The sequence below is a fragment of the Gobius niger genome (assembly GCF_951799975.1).
Source record: "Gobius niger genome assembly, chromosome: 2".
Taxonomy (NCBI): Eukaryota; Metazoa; Chordata; class Actinopteri; order Gobiiformes; family Gobiidae; genus Gobius; species Gobius niger.
The window spans coordinates 25498355-25512269 of record NC_136853.1 but is presented as its reverse complement, the minus strand read 5'-3'; the positions used below and the strand labels follow the sequence as shown (position 1 = coordinate 25512269).

General features: G+C 43.1%; 1 protein-coding gene across 3 annotated transcripts in view; it reads left to right on the top strand.

Annotated features, from left to right (window-relative positions):
- sez6l (seizure related 6 homolog (mouse)-like) overlaps positions 1-13915 on the top strand; it is a 33749-nt gene that overhangs the window by 15665 nt on the left and 4169 nt on the right. For all 3 annotated transcript variants that reach the window (XM_079582873.1, XM_079582874.1, XM_079582872.1), the window contains exons 2-12: positions 137-532; positions 690-826; positions 1228-1423; positions 1688-1873; positions 3018-3189; positions 3546-3712; positions 5465-5659; positions 7817-7955; positions 9501-9697; positions 10690-10884; positions 11138-11329. In XM_079582873.1, the coding sequence (XP_079438999.1) occupies positions 137-532; positions 690-826; positions 1228-1423; positions 1688-1873; positions 3018-3189; positions 3546-3712; positions 5465-5659; positions 7817-7955; positions 9501-9697; positions 10690-10884; positions 11138-11329 (2172 nt within the window). The remainder of the gene's footprint in view (positions 1-136; positions 533-689; positions 827-1227; positions 1424-1687; positions 1874-3017; positions 3190-3545; positions 3713-5464; positions 5660-7816; positions 7956-9500; positions 9698-10689; positions 10885-11137; positions 11330-13915) is intronic.

Below are 13915 nucleotides of genomic sequence, written 5' to 3'. Positions count from 1 at the left end.
GTGAGGCAGGGAGAGCATGGCTGGGCGTTTCTGTCTCACTTCTGATAACAGCAGGCTGGTGACTGAGCCAGCGTGACCCCAGGACATATTTAAACACTCTCACACTGATTCATGGCTTCTCTTTGCTCTTTTTCAGATAAAGATGTCCCTACAATTCTCTCTTTTACCCTATCATCTACACCCACGACAGGAACAATAAACCAAGACTCAAAGTCCACACCAGTGACCAGTAGGGCTGAGAATAGACGGTTTGCTTCCCAGAAAGGGAATACAGCCCCGTCTGTCCTGCCCCACAACCTGCTTCCTCTCCTGGGCAGAGGGCTCAGCCTCGGCTCCCTGTCAGGAGCACACTCACTGGAGCGTCAGACCGATGGATCGAATGCCCCAACATCAGTTTCAGCGTCAAGTCAAGGAAGTAAGGCTCTTCCCAAAGACAGTCCCTCACCTCCCCTGTACACAGACACGTACAGCACTGAACCAGGGCCCACCCCAACAGGCAGCACAGAGGCTGCTGCTGAGAACCTTCAAACAGGTAGAGAGCCTTCTCTGTTTCTCTGCCTCGGGGAATCCATTCGCTAATCCCTTTAATTTCATCATTAATTATCCACAAGGAATTGATTCTGTGTCCCGCTCACATTAAACAAATTTGTAGTGCCTTTTCTCACTATCTCCTCCTCTCTCTTCATCAGTGTCCAGCTGCACGGTCAATCTCACTGGGCCAGAGGGCTATATAGACTCGTCTGATGACCCCCCTTTACCGGACGGCTCCTTTTTTTACTGCACCTACACGATAACTGTGTACACAGGTTATGGAGTGGAACTGCAGGTACACTGCACCAAGCACCAAACTTTACTCTCTAGTACCAGAATGTGCTTGTTGGCTATTGCTGAGATGTTGCTCTGCCTCCTTGTGGCAGCTGGCGGTCTTAAAATAGAAAATTGTCGGACGTTCACTCCATTTGTGCGCTGCTGTAGTTATGCAATTTGCCCAGTAATTTAAAGTGAGTTAAAGTACTTTATTGATGTTAACGTCTTAATTGATTTAACAGCCTTGAGTGGGCGCACTGCTGCGAGAGGTTGTTGTACCATTTAGTATCTGAGAAACAGTAGAGGCCGTACATAATAATGATTTATTTATTCATTTACTTCCTGTTATTGGGGCTGGTTCAGCTTAGTCACTGCACTAGAATTGGCAGGTCTTTGTTTTGACGTCTCGCTGTGTGGCAGGTGAAGAGTGTGAACCTGTCGGACAGTGAGCAGCTCTCCATCAGAGGAGCAGATGAAGCGGGCGCTCTGCTGGTCTTGGCCAACCACACTTTGCTGGTGGAGGGCCAGGTCATCCGCAGCCCCACCAACACCATGTCAGTGTACTACCGCTCTGGGCCTGAGGGAAGCATAGGCACTTTCCAGCTGCATTACCAGAGTGAGTTCACACTGTCTGACTTTATGTATAAACCTTATGTCTGTTTCATTTGAGCGAAAGTGTGTGCTTGTGTTTGTGTGCTCATGTTCTGATAATCTCAGCTAATCCTGTATTTAAGTCATGCAAATAAAAAAAATTTAAGCATTCAAAACATGATAAAATGAACACATAAAATGATTTGTATTGTATCATAATTGAGCTTTCTTCTGACTGGCAAATAGCAGATACACATTCTTATCCTTCAGTTTTTTCTCTTTTATGCAGTTTTTAGGCTGAGCTGTTCCCTCCCCAAACGGCCCCACTTCGGGGAGGTAACTGTCCTGGACCTGCTCCCTGGGGGAGTTGCCCGCTTTCACTGCCACATGGGCTACCACCTGCAGGGTGGCGGGCTGCTCACCTGTCTTAATGCCTCACTGCCCGCGTGGAGCGGGAAGGAGCCCACCTGCCGAGGTACTGCCGAGAACATTAACTCTGCGTTACTGAAGGGCCAGTTGAATCATATGGAACCAGTTGCAATTGCTCATAAAATACAAACCACAAGTTGTGCTTTGTTTCATGCATATATATTATGCATTATTGGAGTAAACCTGTTCATTTCCTTCTCATTTTCAGTTTTTTTCATCCCCACTTGTTGGGGGCCCCCTATGCTGCAAATTTTTCCTTTTTGAATTGTCCCTCAAAATGTAGGAAATAGTGTCTTATCGTTTTACAGCCGTAAAACAGCGCTTTACGGCAGCGCTCGCCGCGTGGCTAAGCCACACTTCAGCCTGCCCCTACGCTGTGAAAAAATCCTGCCGAGAACCCTGGCTTCCTTATGATTTTAAAGTCCAGACGCCATCACCTGAATTACAGTATTCAGATGAATTCACCACCCACTGACAATTCATTTGTGCCAATAAATCAACTGGCAACCGTTAATTATTACTTTTATTTAACAGAAATGCTCCACTGAGATTCAGAATCTAATTTTAGGAAAGTCCTGGAAAAAAAAGAAATCCCTAAACAAATTTTGTTTGCACAAAGAAAATAAACTTACTGTATTGAGTTTATCAAATGTAATTCACTGTTTAAATGCATTAAAACAATTTTCATGTCAAGTCCAACCAATCAAATCATCTGGGCTCCATGTTCCATCTACAAAGCCTGTCACTTCTCCAACGACCGGGTCAAACGACTGTGTCCCACATCCACCAGTGAGCGAGAATTCAGTTTTTATGAGGTTTTATCTTCTCTCCATTTCATTCAAACCTCTAAGCCAGGTGCTTTTGTTGTGATCGATTTGGATGTCACTTTTGAAATAAATAAAATAAAAGCTTGTAATGGATTTGTAATTAATATACCTGGATGTTTTATAGTGAGTCATAACTGTCCACTGTTGGACCTTGTGAGCCACGGTCACAGACCCAGCCTTTGAAGAAGCTTCATCTTTTGTGGTGAAACATCGATATTTAGGTCAGGAGAATCCAGCTGGCTCGATTGGTTGGACTTGTGAATAATATTTATGTATTTTTTTTATCTCCCTCATTGTGTGATACTAATAAACAGCCTAAATAAAACTTTCCACCGGACTGTTAACGATGTGGTGTGTTTTTAGCTCTCTGTGGAGGAACTGTGAAAAATGCCACAGTCGGCAGGGTCCTCTCCCCCTCATCTCACCATGGGCCCAACGCAACACAAGACCGCTCCTGCTCCTGGTCCCTGGAGGCCCCCAAAGATCAGAGGCTTCACCTGCATCTAGAGAGACTGGCTTTGGGATCCACGGACAGGTGACTGTGCTTAACTTCACTTTATACAGTCGGTTCAGTATGTTTTTATAACTATTTTAATTATTTCTGTTTCATTATTTAGCAGTCTGAAACAGAATCACAAAGTCCAGGCTTAAAACGAGTCTTTTGTAGCAAGACAATATGAGCTTCAATATAAACCTCAGTGTATGTTTTTATAATTATTCTAATTTAAACATTTTTAGTGACTCGTGGTGGGACTTGATTAAAATTTTGAATCAAGTTAATTATGGGTAAAGTAAAGTGTGATTAATTTCCATAAATATTTTTTATCACACTAAAACTTATGTAATTGATTAATTGGAATGAATAGAAAAACATGTGTGTCTGTCTGACAGGTTGGTGCTGTGGAGTGGGCTCGATGCTGGCTCTGTAGTGCTCTTTGACTCAGGACGAGGAGGACAAATACCCTTTGAGGGGGTCATCAGTGAGGGGCCAGCTGTCCGAATCCAGTTCATTACAGACCAACCCAACCACAACACAGGATTCAACATCCGCTATGAGGGTACGAAATCAACTATAAATCGACCCTTTAAAGGCCTATAAGTATACTTTTTAACATGTTCACACATAGGTTTACTGTTTAACAGACATTGTACACGTATGTCTCCATTAGGGCTGAAACAACTAATAGATTATTGAAACAGTTGTCAACTGTTTTAGTAACCGATTAATCGTTTTCTAGTAAACACAGACTTAAAAAGAGCAAAAATTACACTAACATTTTTTATTTTTGATGGAAACCTACTTTATTTTTCAAGTTGAAAATTTCATAAATATCTGTCTGTGTCTCATCCAGTCATAAATCAGAATTGGCACTAAGAGCCTCCAAAAACAAGTTTACTCCATCAACATGTCCTCAAGTGATGCCACTTTATGTGATTAAAAAAAAATTAAAAATACAATTTTCATACATCATTCACAGCCAAGCGATTAATCAATTAATCGTAAAAATAATCAGTAGATTAAACGACTACCAAAATAATCGTTAGTTGCAGCCCTAGTCTCCATACATAGTTAGTTGTCTAAAAAAGGGTACACTCACACTTGACATCCAAATCGTGCCGAGCTCATTTGGGGAAAAGTCTGGATGCTCTGAACGTCCCGCACTCACACTTGCCCAAACAAACCGAGCCACACTACCATTACGATCTTCACAAGGAGCTTTTTTGTTTACATGTGTGGCTGAAGCACAGCAGGTTTAATGCGGAGGGGAAGAAAAAAAAATAAGGCCCACATCATGAAACAATGAAAGTCTACTATGAGCCCCGTTCTTGAGATGCGCTTCTCATAGCTGTGCACTTTTTGCATTTAACCGCAGTTTTACCAAAAGGCAATGAGGACAAAGCTAAACTGAACAGAGCTGCGTGTCCCCTGTCCTCCGCTCAGCTGTGACAGTGGGTGGAGCAAACAGGCACCTGTCGCTCTTGGAGCTTTTGCTCTGTGGATTCACAGATAAAACACAGCCCTTCGTCTGTCAGATAAAAGCCTCTCCTTAAATTAGGGTCCAGTTTAGCAGGAAAATGAGACGTGGACAGAGAGGGGAAGGAGCGCAGGCTGCTCACTGCAAAGTCAGATCTGAGACGGGCGGGGAAAGCGGCAGCAGCCCTCGCTGAGACCCCGCTTCATGCTGAACTCGAATGCACAAATTTAACAAATAAAATGATTTAATTGTTCAGAAAATGTCACATTGGCTGCTGAGTAGTTTCAGAGTTATGCAGTAGTTGCATGGAAATTGCAATTTTTGGAACAGTTGTGCTACAGCAGTAGGATTCTTGGAGTGACTGAATGAATGAAAGTTTGCTATGCGCCCTGTTTTGGACTGAGCTTTACATGCGGAGCAGCAATACAAAAGGGAAACACGAGGCTTATTATGATGACCACCGCTGCTGCTCTCCTCATTTACCAGTAGGTAAACGCAGCACATTGGCACTGATGTTGATGTTGTAAACTTCTCTCACTGTTACCGAGACAAATAGAGCCGCTCATGACAGCTACTTATCCATGCGTGTCCACATACATGAGCATCTGTGTCGTGCTCTGGCCCACCTCCTCCAAGCGGGTCAAAGTCCGGAACCGAGCTGGACCTGAGCACGGTCGGATTGCGTTCACACTATACAAACAAACTACTTGGGCACGGTTCAGACGGACAAGTGTGAGTGCAGCCTAAGACAGCAGGTTAGATTATATATGGAATTACTTGTTCCTTGCAAATCATAGCCAATTCTGTGTGGTTTGGGATTTTGTTTTCTCACAGCCTTTGAGCGTGGTCACTGCTATGAGCCCTATCTCCAGAATGGAAACTTCACAACTTCTGACCCTTTGTATGGGGTCGGCACAGTCGTCCAGTTCTCTTGTGACCCAGGACATTCACTTGAACAAGGCCCTCCTGTTATTGAATGCATCAGTGCCAGAGATCCATACTGGAATGACACAGAGCCACTGTGTAAAGGTATGTATACACCTCCTTCACCTTTTCCACATTTTGTTATGTTACAGTTTTATCCTAAATATTTTTTTTAGACTTTTTTTGGAAATAATAAAAAAAATAAAAAATAAGGAAAACTGAAATATCACATGTACCTAAGTATTCACACCCTTTGCTTTGACACTCAAAACTGGACAATCAGTGGAAACACGATGCTCCTGAGGTCAGTTTTGACCCCAGGAGAATCGTGTTTCCGCTGATTGTCCTTTCTACAATTAGACTGAATTCTATTGATCTTGACTTGACTTGATTTGAAAAGGCACATACCTCTCTATAAGGTCACACAGCTGACAGTGCATATCAGAGCAGAAACTAAGCCATGAAGTCAAAGGAATTGTCTGTAGACTCAGAGACAAGTTTGTATCGAGATACAGATCTTGTTGCAGCACTGAAGGTCCAGAGTGCAGTGGCCTCCATCATTTGTAAATGGAAGAATTTCAAAACCACCAGGACTCGTCCTAAAGCTGGCCGTCCATCCAAATGGAGGAATCAGGGGAGAAGGGCCTCGGTCAGGGAGGTGACCAAGAACCTGATAACTCTGACAGAGTAATTCTGAGGAAATGGGAGAAACCTACAGACGGACAACCATCTCTGTTTGGTGTTTGCCAAAAGATACCTCTCAAACCATGAGAAATAAGATTCTCTGGTTTGATTAACCTAAGATTGAACTATTAGTCCTAAATGCCGAGTGTCACGAAACCAGGCACCACTCATCACCTGGAAAATACCATCCCTACGTTGAAGCATGGTGGTGGCAGCTTCATGCTGTGGGGCTGTTTTTCAGCGGCAGGAACTGGGAGACTAGTCAGGATTGAGATAAATGCAGCAATGTACAGAGACATCCTGGATGAAAACCTGCTCAAGAGAAGAGAGCTCAGGAACTTAGACCTTTAAACAGGAAGAACGACCTGAAGCACAGCCAAATATAACATAGGAGTGGCTTCAGGACAAGTCTGTGAATATCATTGAATGGCGGTGGAGCCAAGCATTAGTACCATGAAGGGCGGCTTGGGGGGTACTGAGGTCTTCCTTGGGGATGCTCACAAAACATGCAATTTTCGAGGCATTAAACTACATAACACACAAAATAAACATATGTGTAATTTGCTGTTTTCAGCTGCACCCCACATCCTAAAGCTGTTTTTATTACCACGGACGCGATCACACTGTTAAAGTTGAGCTTGATTAACAGGCTGATGATGCCCATGACTCCTAAGAGAAGGGCAACAAGCTGGTGAACTTCATACCACTGTTGTGTGCTTATTTCCTTATTTAGACTTTGGCTCACTTCTGTAGGACTGTTTATTCTTGCGCTTTGGGTTCAGCCGCGCACACGTTGCTGTACCAAAAGTGCACAATAATAACTGCTGACTGCTGTCCAGAGCTAGTGGAGCAGTGTCTGACTTTATAACATCAGCTCATTAATCCAATCTAGTGAATGACTGTAACAATGACCCTTGAGTCAGGCTCACTCGAAGTCGGCGAGCGTCCTCTCTGATGCAAGGCTGCGTTTACATGATGGGCCTCGTACAAAGCCCACTCCGTATACCAGTCCTACACACTCCTTGGGCCCGATCTTCTGTTCTACTCGCAGACTATGACGTTACCTTTTCCGCCGAGGAGGGGCACAATGTGAGATCTTCCAGACCCAGCCCTGGTACATTGAGTGGGCTGGACAAACACCCATGGCCAATGGTGATATTATATAGAACAACCTTTTTCCTCCAGCCAGACTCTTTCCACAGTGGTGGGGGAGTGGGGTGAACACGTGCGAAGAACATGAGGCAGCATGATGTAAACAAGGACAGAATGTGTGGCTGCCATAGGAGAGCAGCGCTCAGTACAAGCAACGCCCTCTCCCTAGTGTCGAAGGCACACAGCGCAGCAGTGCACAGGCAAGATGACTGTCGCATTTGGAGCAACGCTGTCCTTGCGCCAGGCGGAAGATCGAGACCTTTTAATTAAAACAGTCAACGATGACCGAGGAATGTTTATAGAGGGAACTAACTCTTTGATTTTCCTGGCTTTCTGGCAGCGGGCTTGGGCTCCAGTTGTTTTCTTTATTTTTTTGCTCTTACTTTTTACAACCCCAGAACTGGTATTCTAATGATAACTTTTCAGCTCAGTGTGGCGGTGACCTGACTGGACCAGGTGGGGTGATCCTGTCTCCAAATTGGCCTGAGTGGTACGGGGAGGGAGAGGACTGCAGCTGGAGGATACATGTCAGTGAGGATAAGAGAGTTCTTCTCGATGTGCAACTGTGAGTTCAACACACGTGAATGCAGAGTCATTCTCAACATGATAAAATAATATACAGTTGTGCTCAGAAGTTTGCCTACCCTGTTTTTGTTTTTTTTCACTCATAGTTAGTGTGGTTTATGGTCAAACAACTGAGTTTGCTCTTTTTAAATCATAATGAAAAAAGAAAATTACCCTCATCAAAAGTTTACATGCCCTGGGGATCTTGGCCTGATAATATACACGCAAGTTGGCAGAAAAGTGTCTGAATGTCTACTAAAGGTCAGCATCCTCACCTGTGACCTGTGTTTGTAATTATTGTGTGTGTGTGTGTGTGTGTAAAAGGTCAGTGAGTTTTGGGCTCCTGACAGACACTTGCATCTTTAATCAAGTGCTGCGCTAGCGTTTCTGGTTTCTGAGTCATGAGGAAAGCAAAAGAATTGTCACAGGATCTGCAAGTAAAGGTAGTTGAACTGTATAAAAAGAAGTGGATGATGCGGGATTCTGTTGAAACCAAACCATGGTCAGGTCGACCAACAAAAAATTCAGAAACAACTGTCAGGAAAATTGTTGTAAAGAAAAAAACAAGAGATACATAAATACAGGACTCTCGAAAATGTTGTGTCACTGTTTCAAGATGCACAATTAGGAGGCACCTGAAAATGGTCCGCATGTCCAAGTTGCCAGAAGAAAACCAATGCTTCGCAAATGCCACAAAGTATACACTGAAAATATGCCAAACAGCACAGAGACAAGCCTCAACATTTCTGAAACAATGTCATTTGGAGTGATGAAACTAAGATTGAACTTTTTGGCCATAAACGTTACATTTGGAGGAGTCACAAGGCCTGTGATGAACGGTGCACCATTCCTACAGTGAAACACGGAGGTGGATCACTGATGTTTTGGGATGTGTGAATAAAGTGCCATCTCAGTGTCCTGACCTCAGTATCATTGAGCCACTCTGAGGAGATCTGAAACGTGCATTTCATGCCCAGGAATTTACAGGAACTGGAGGCTTTTCGCCAAAAAGAATAAAAAGTTAATAAATAGTAAAAAAGAGTAAATAAAGAGGCCCATCCACAACTACCACAAAAGAATCCAAGCTGTCTTTCATTGATGTTGAATGGAGAAATACTAATACTTTTAATTTTGGGAGTTTATTTTTTCATTATGATTTAAAAAGAGTAAACCATAAATGTCTTGCACAACCACTACTATGAGTGAAAAAAACATTCATATTTTCAGAAAAATGGCCAAAAAAATCTAAAATTCTGCCAGGGTATGTAAACTTTTGAGCACAACTGTATGTATGAATATAAAATAAAATAAAAAACATTAAGTAAACAAATAGGTTGTTTAGGAGAGTCTTGTACCACAATATCCCATCCCACCTCTACAAAACTATTTTTAAGTCTTATATTTTTCCCTGTCCGAGCACATTGAATTGAAATGCTGAAGTGCTGCATCATAGTATTAAATTTTCTTCCCACAAAATGTCCTTTTCTGTGTCATACATTAGATTTTGCATCAAGTTTAAGCTGAGAGTTTTTACTTCTATTTTCAGTCTGAACATCAGCGACAGTGATATGCTTACCATCACAGATGGAGATGAGGTCACAACACATGTTCTTGCTCGATACGTGGGAGGAAGCAACCCTTTCAAGCTCTCTTCCACCACTCCTGACCTGACCATCACCTTTCACTCTGACCCCGCTGGCCTCGTGTTCGGCAAGGGCGAAGGCTTCATCATTAATTATATGGGTATATCAGGCAATAATATTCTTTTACTCTAGGCTTGAGTTCACAGTATATGTTTGAAAATAAAAGATATAGATTTGAATAATAATCTCATAATAATCTCATGCCATTTTGATTTTTCACTAAAAAAAATTGGATGCAACATATTTGTTATGTGGCTTTATGCAACATACATCAGTATAATAAACACCAATAAACACACAAATGTACTTTCTTGATCTACTAACGCTATTGTCTTTGTTGCCCTGCTCTTCTGTGTCGTTCATTCCACTCTGCCCTTATTCAATCTCATTCTATTTGTTTCACCATCTCCACTTCAACACAGTTTCACTGCATCTTAAAATCATTGCTCATTTACTTTGCACACAGAGCTCCACCGATTCATCGCCTGACAACAATTTGAACTTCCACCGAGACACAAAGTCCAATTTACTTGTCACCCTCCTGACACCCACAGCACACACACACGCACACGCACACGCACACACACACACACATACTCTCCCACTAAATCAGCCGACACAGCATGAAGAGTAGGTGTCTCTTATGTGTGCCTGTCTGCGCTTGGTCCAACGCTATGTTGTGTTCAGAATATCTTACACAGCACCACACGGCACACAACCAGGAGAATCCAGTCAATAGGAAATGAATAATAGATGCAAGAACGTCGACTTACAAATCCCAGTTGGCCTATTATATTGTACAGCATCATACAATATACTGATCTTGGATGTTTCATCCTGGATAGTGGCTCTCATACTCACTAGTCCTTGGCCTCCTACCTTACGGCTAGCGTTCAGTCTCAGGGTGCTGGATTGGGGAACCCTCCGTGCATGGGTAGGAGCTTTCGTGTCTTAACATCTGTGGTCTGTATCTCATCCTTTGGTCATCTTATTGTTCCTGCAGGGTATCTGATTACTGGCTGGCTTGACTTGTAGAACTATTGTCATTGAGGAAGCATTCATCATTTACACCTCCTTTTTTTCTTCCTCCAGAGGTGTCTCGAAATGACTCCTGTCCAGACTTACCAGAGATCCAAAATGGCTGGAAGACGACATCCCACATTGCCCTGGTGCGGGGGGCTCGCATTACTTATCAGTGTGACCCTGGGTATGACCTGGTGGGACGAGAGACCCTCACCTGCCAGCTAGACCTGTCCTGGAGCTCACAGCCACCTTTCTGTGAAAAGAGTCAGTTCTTTTATTCATACTGTAGTCTATTAGCATATCTATGTTATAACTTATTAACGTATTATTATTATTATTATTATCATTATTATTATTACTATTATTATGATTTCTATTATTATTGATTATTATTATTACTATTATTATTATTGTTAATTGTTATTGGAAGTTAATGCATATAAAGATATGCATATACTGTATGCTATGCACATACCACACAAGTCATTTTTTCATTTGTGTTTATGTTTCCCTTTAGTCATGTATTGCTCAGACCCAGGACATGTAGAACATTCAACTCGGATGCTGTCAGACCCAAAGCTTCTTGTGGGAACAACTATCCAGTACACCTGCAATCCCGGCTTCATCCCGCAGGGTGGCGCCACTATCACCTGCTACGGCCGTGAACCCGGAACCCCTGTGTGGACATCCAGACTGCCTCACTGTGTTTGTGAGTGTCAGTGCGTTGTATCGTTTGAGGGTGTGGTTTTTTTTTGTGAGCATACAGTACTTTTGATTACTGGCAGTGTGGTCCTCTTATTGGTTTATCTCTTAGCTCAAGATAAGAGTGTACTGAGGGGTGTACTACACGCTGGATTTGAGGGTTAGCGGGGTAGGTTCAGGGTTAACTGTGGTCATACCGCCTTTGCGTTGCCCAATCCCGTCAGACCTTGGAAGCTAAGCAGGGAAGGGCCTGGTCGGTACTTGGATGGGAGACCGTTTAGTAACACCAGGAAGCCTAGCGAATGTAGTGTGTGAGTGAGTGGTTGGTGGTGGTCGGAAGGGCCGATGGCGCAGACTGGCACAGACTGGTTGCCTCGCTTCCGTCAGTCTACCCCAGGGCAACTGTGGCTACAATAGTAGCTTACTACCACCAAGTATGGAGTGAATGAATAGTGCAATGTAAAGCGTCTTTGAGTGTCCAGAAAAGCGCTATATAAAACCGACGCATTATAACTGGTTTTGCCGTACTGCATAACCTGCTCTGGACCAGGTTACATCCGGTCAGGGTCCGGTATACCTCTGCAAGAAGAATAAAGTTATTCAAATCAATGTTGCACACTCACATTGCTCCCTGAGGTCTGGTTACTGAGGTTGTCCGGCTGCAAAGGAAAGAATCTGCAAGGAGTCTATTTTTGCCGTAGTCCGGACCACTCCGGATCAAGCTGACGGAAAAAACATGAGCCGAGCAGGAACTCAGGTCTCGTGAGGAAAGAACATCCGGTGTATTTCAAAAGAAAATCTGTCTGCTCACAACTTCTCTGGTCTCCTTTATCACCTGTACACTAGTGAAACGTCAGAAATGTAAACATTACATCATTAACGGTGACACAGTGTCAAAGTGTGTTGCAGAGCATCCACCTCACACATTTTTAACAATAGACAACAAGAGACTCATCGTAGAAGTGCAAAACTTCCTATATCCAGAGTCACTGTGAGTGGCAGGTTGTGGAAAATCCGGACTGGATCTGGACCGAACCCAGGCCGTAGTAAATGTGAGCCTGGGCTTAGTTCCCAGCTAAGAAAAGAAGACAACTCTTTGACCAATCAGAGGAGAGAGTCATCCAAACTCTGCTGTGTACGGAGGGAGTGAAGAGCAGAGAGGGAAGAGGCACCTGGAGCAGCGGCGAGAGAAGTCCTTTACACCGTGTTCCAAATGATTATAGAAATTGTATTTCCGTGTCAAAAAGGTACAAAAAAATGTTTTTCAATTAAACTCATGGATGGTATTGTGTCTCAGGGCTGTGATAAGTACATCATCATTGTCAGGTTAAGCCCAGTTAAGGGAAAAACCACTGAAAAAGGACGTTCCACAATATTAAGCAGATCATCATTTTCAAGCAATATGGTAAAGAAAAAGTGTCTCTCTGCTGATGAAAAGCGTGAAATAGTTGAATGTCTTGGTCTAGGTATGAAAACCTTCGATATTCCATGAAAGATTAATTAATCATCGTACTGATAAGAGATTTGTGGCTGATTCAGAGCACACACGGGTTTGAGCAGATAAAGGCACAATAAGGACAGTTAAAGCCAGATAAATACATCAGATGAATAGTAGTAGTAGGTATTTGAAGCTGCTGTGGTGCCTCTGGAGTCCCCCGAACATCAAGGTGTAGGACCCTCCAGAGGCTGCAGTTGTGCATAAACCTTCTATCCGGGCCTCCCCTAAACGGTTAATTGAAGCTCATGAACAGAAACGGCTGCAGTGGCTCAGAAATACATGAGGACTAATTTTCAAACAGTCTTGTTCACTGATGAGGCCGTGTAACCCTGGATGGTCAGATCAATGGAGTAGTGGATGGTTGGTGAATGGCCACCATGTCCCAACAAGGCTGTGACGTCAGTAAGGAGGGGGCAGAGTCATGTTTTGGGCCAGAATCATGGTGAGAGAGCTGGTCGGCCCCTTTAGGCCCTTTTAGGCTCCCTGAAGGTGTGAAAATGACCTTTGAAAAATATGTGGAGTTTCTGACTGACCACTGTCTTCTATGCTACAAAAAGAAGAGCCGTGCTTTCCCTAACAAGATCATCTTCATGCATGACAACGCACCATGTCCTGCTGTAAAGAAAACCTCTGCATCACTGGCTGCTATGGGCATAAAAGGAGAGAAACTCATGATGTGGACCCCCTCCTCCCCTAACCTCAGCCCTATTGAGAACCTTTGGAGCATCCTCAAGCGAAACTTCTATGAGGGTGGGAGGCAGTTTTCATCCAAACAGCAGCTCTGGGAGGCTTTTCTGACATCCTGCAAACAAATCCAAGCATGGATTTAAGAATTTTGAAGCTGTTATCAAAGAAGGGCTCTTATGTTAAAATATAACTTGACCTGTTAAGATTTTTATTTTGATTGAAATAGCTTTTGATTTCAGTAAATAATCGTAATGCTGCAAATTCAACATATTATGACAATTTTCAGTTAATTACAAGCTTTAAAATGTATTGAAACGATGAGTTGCAAAATAATTTGGAACAGTACATGCTGACTCTCATTTGAGTTGACAGTTTAGAAAATCTGAGAAAAATGTCATTTGCATAATA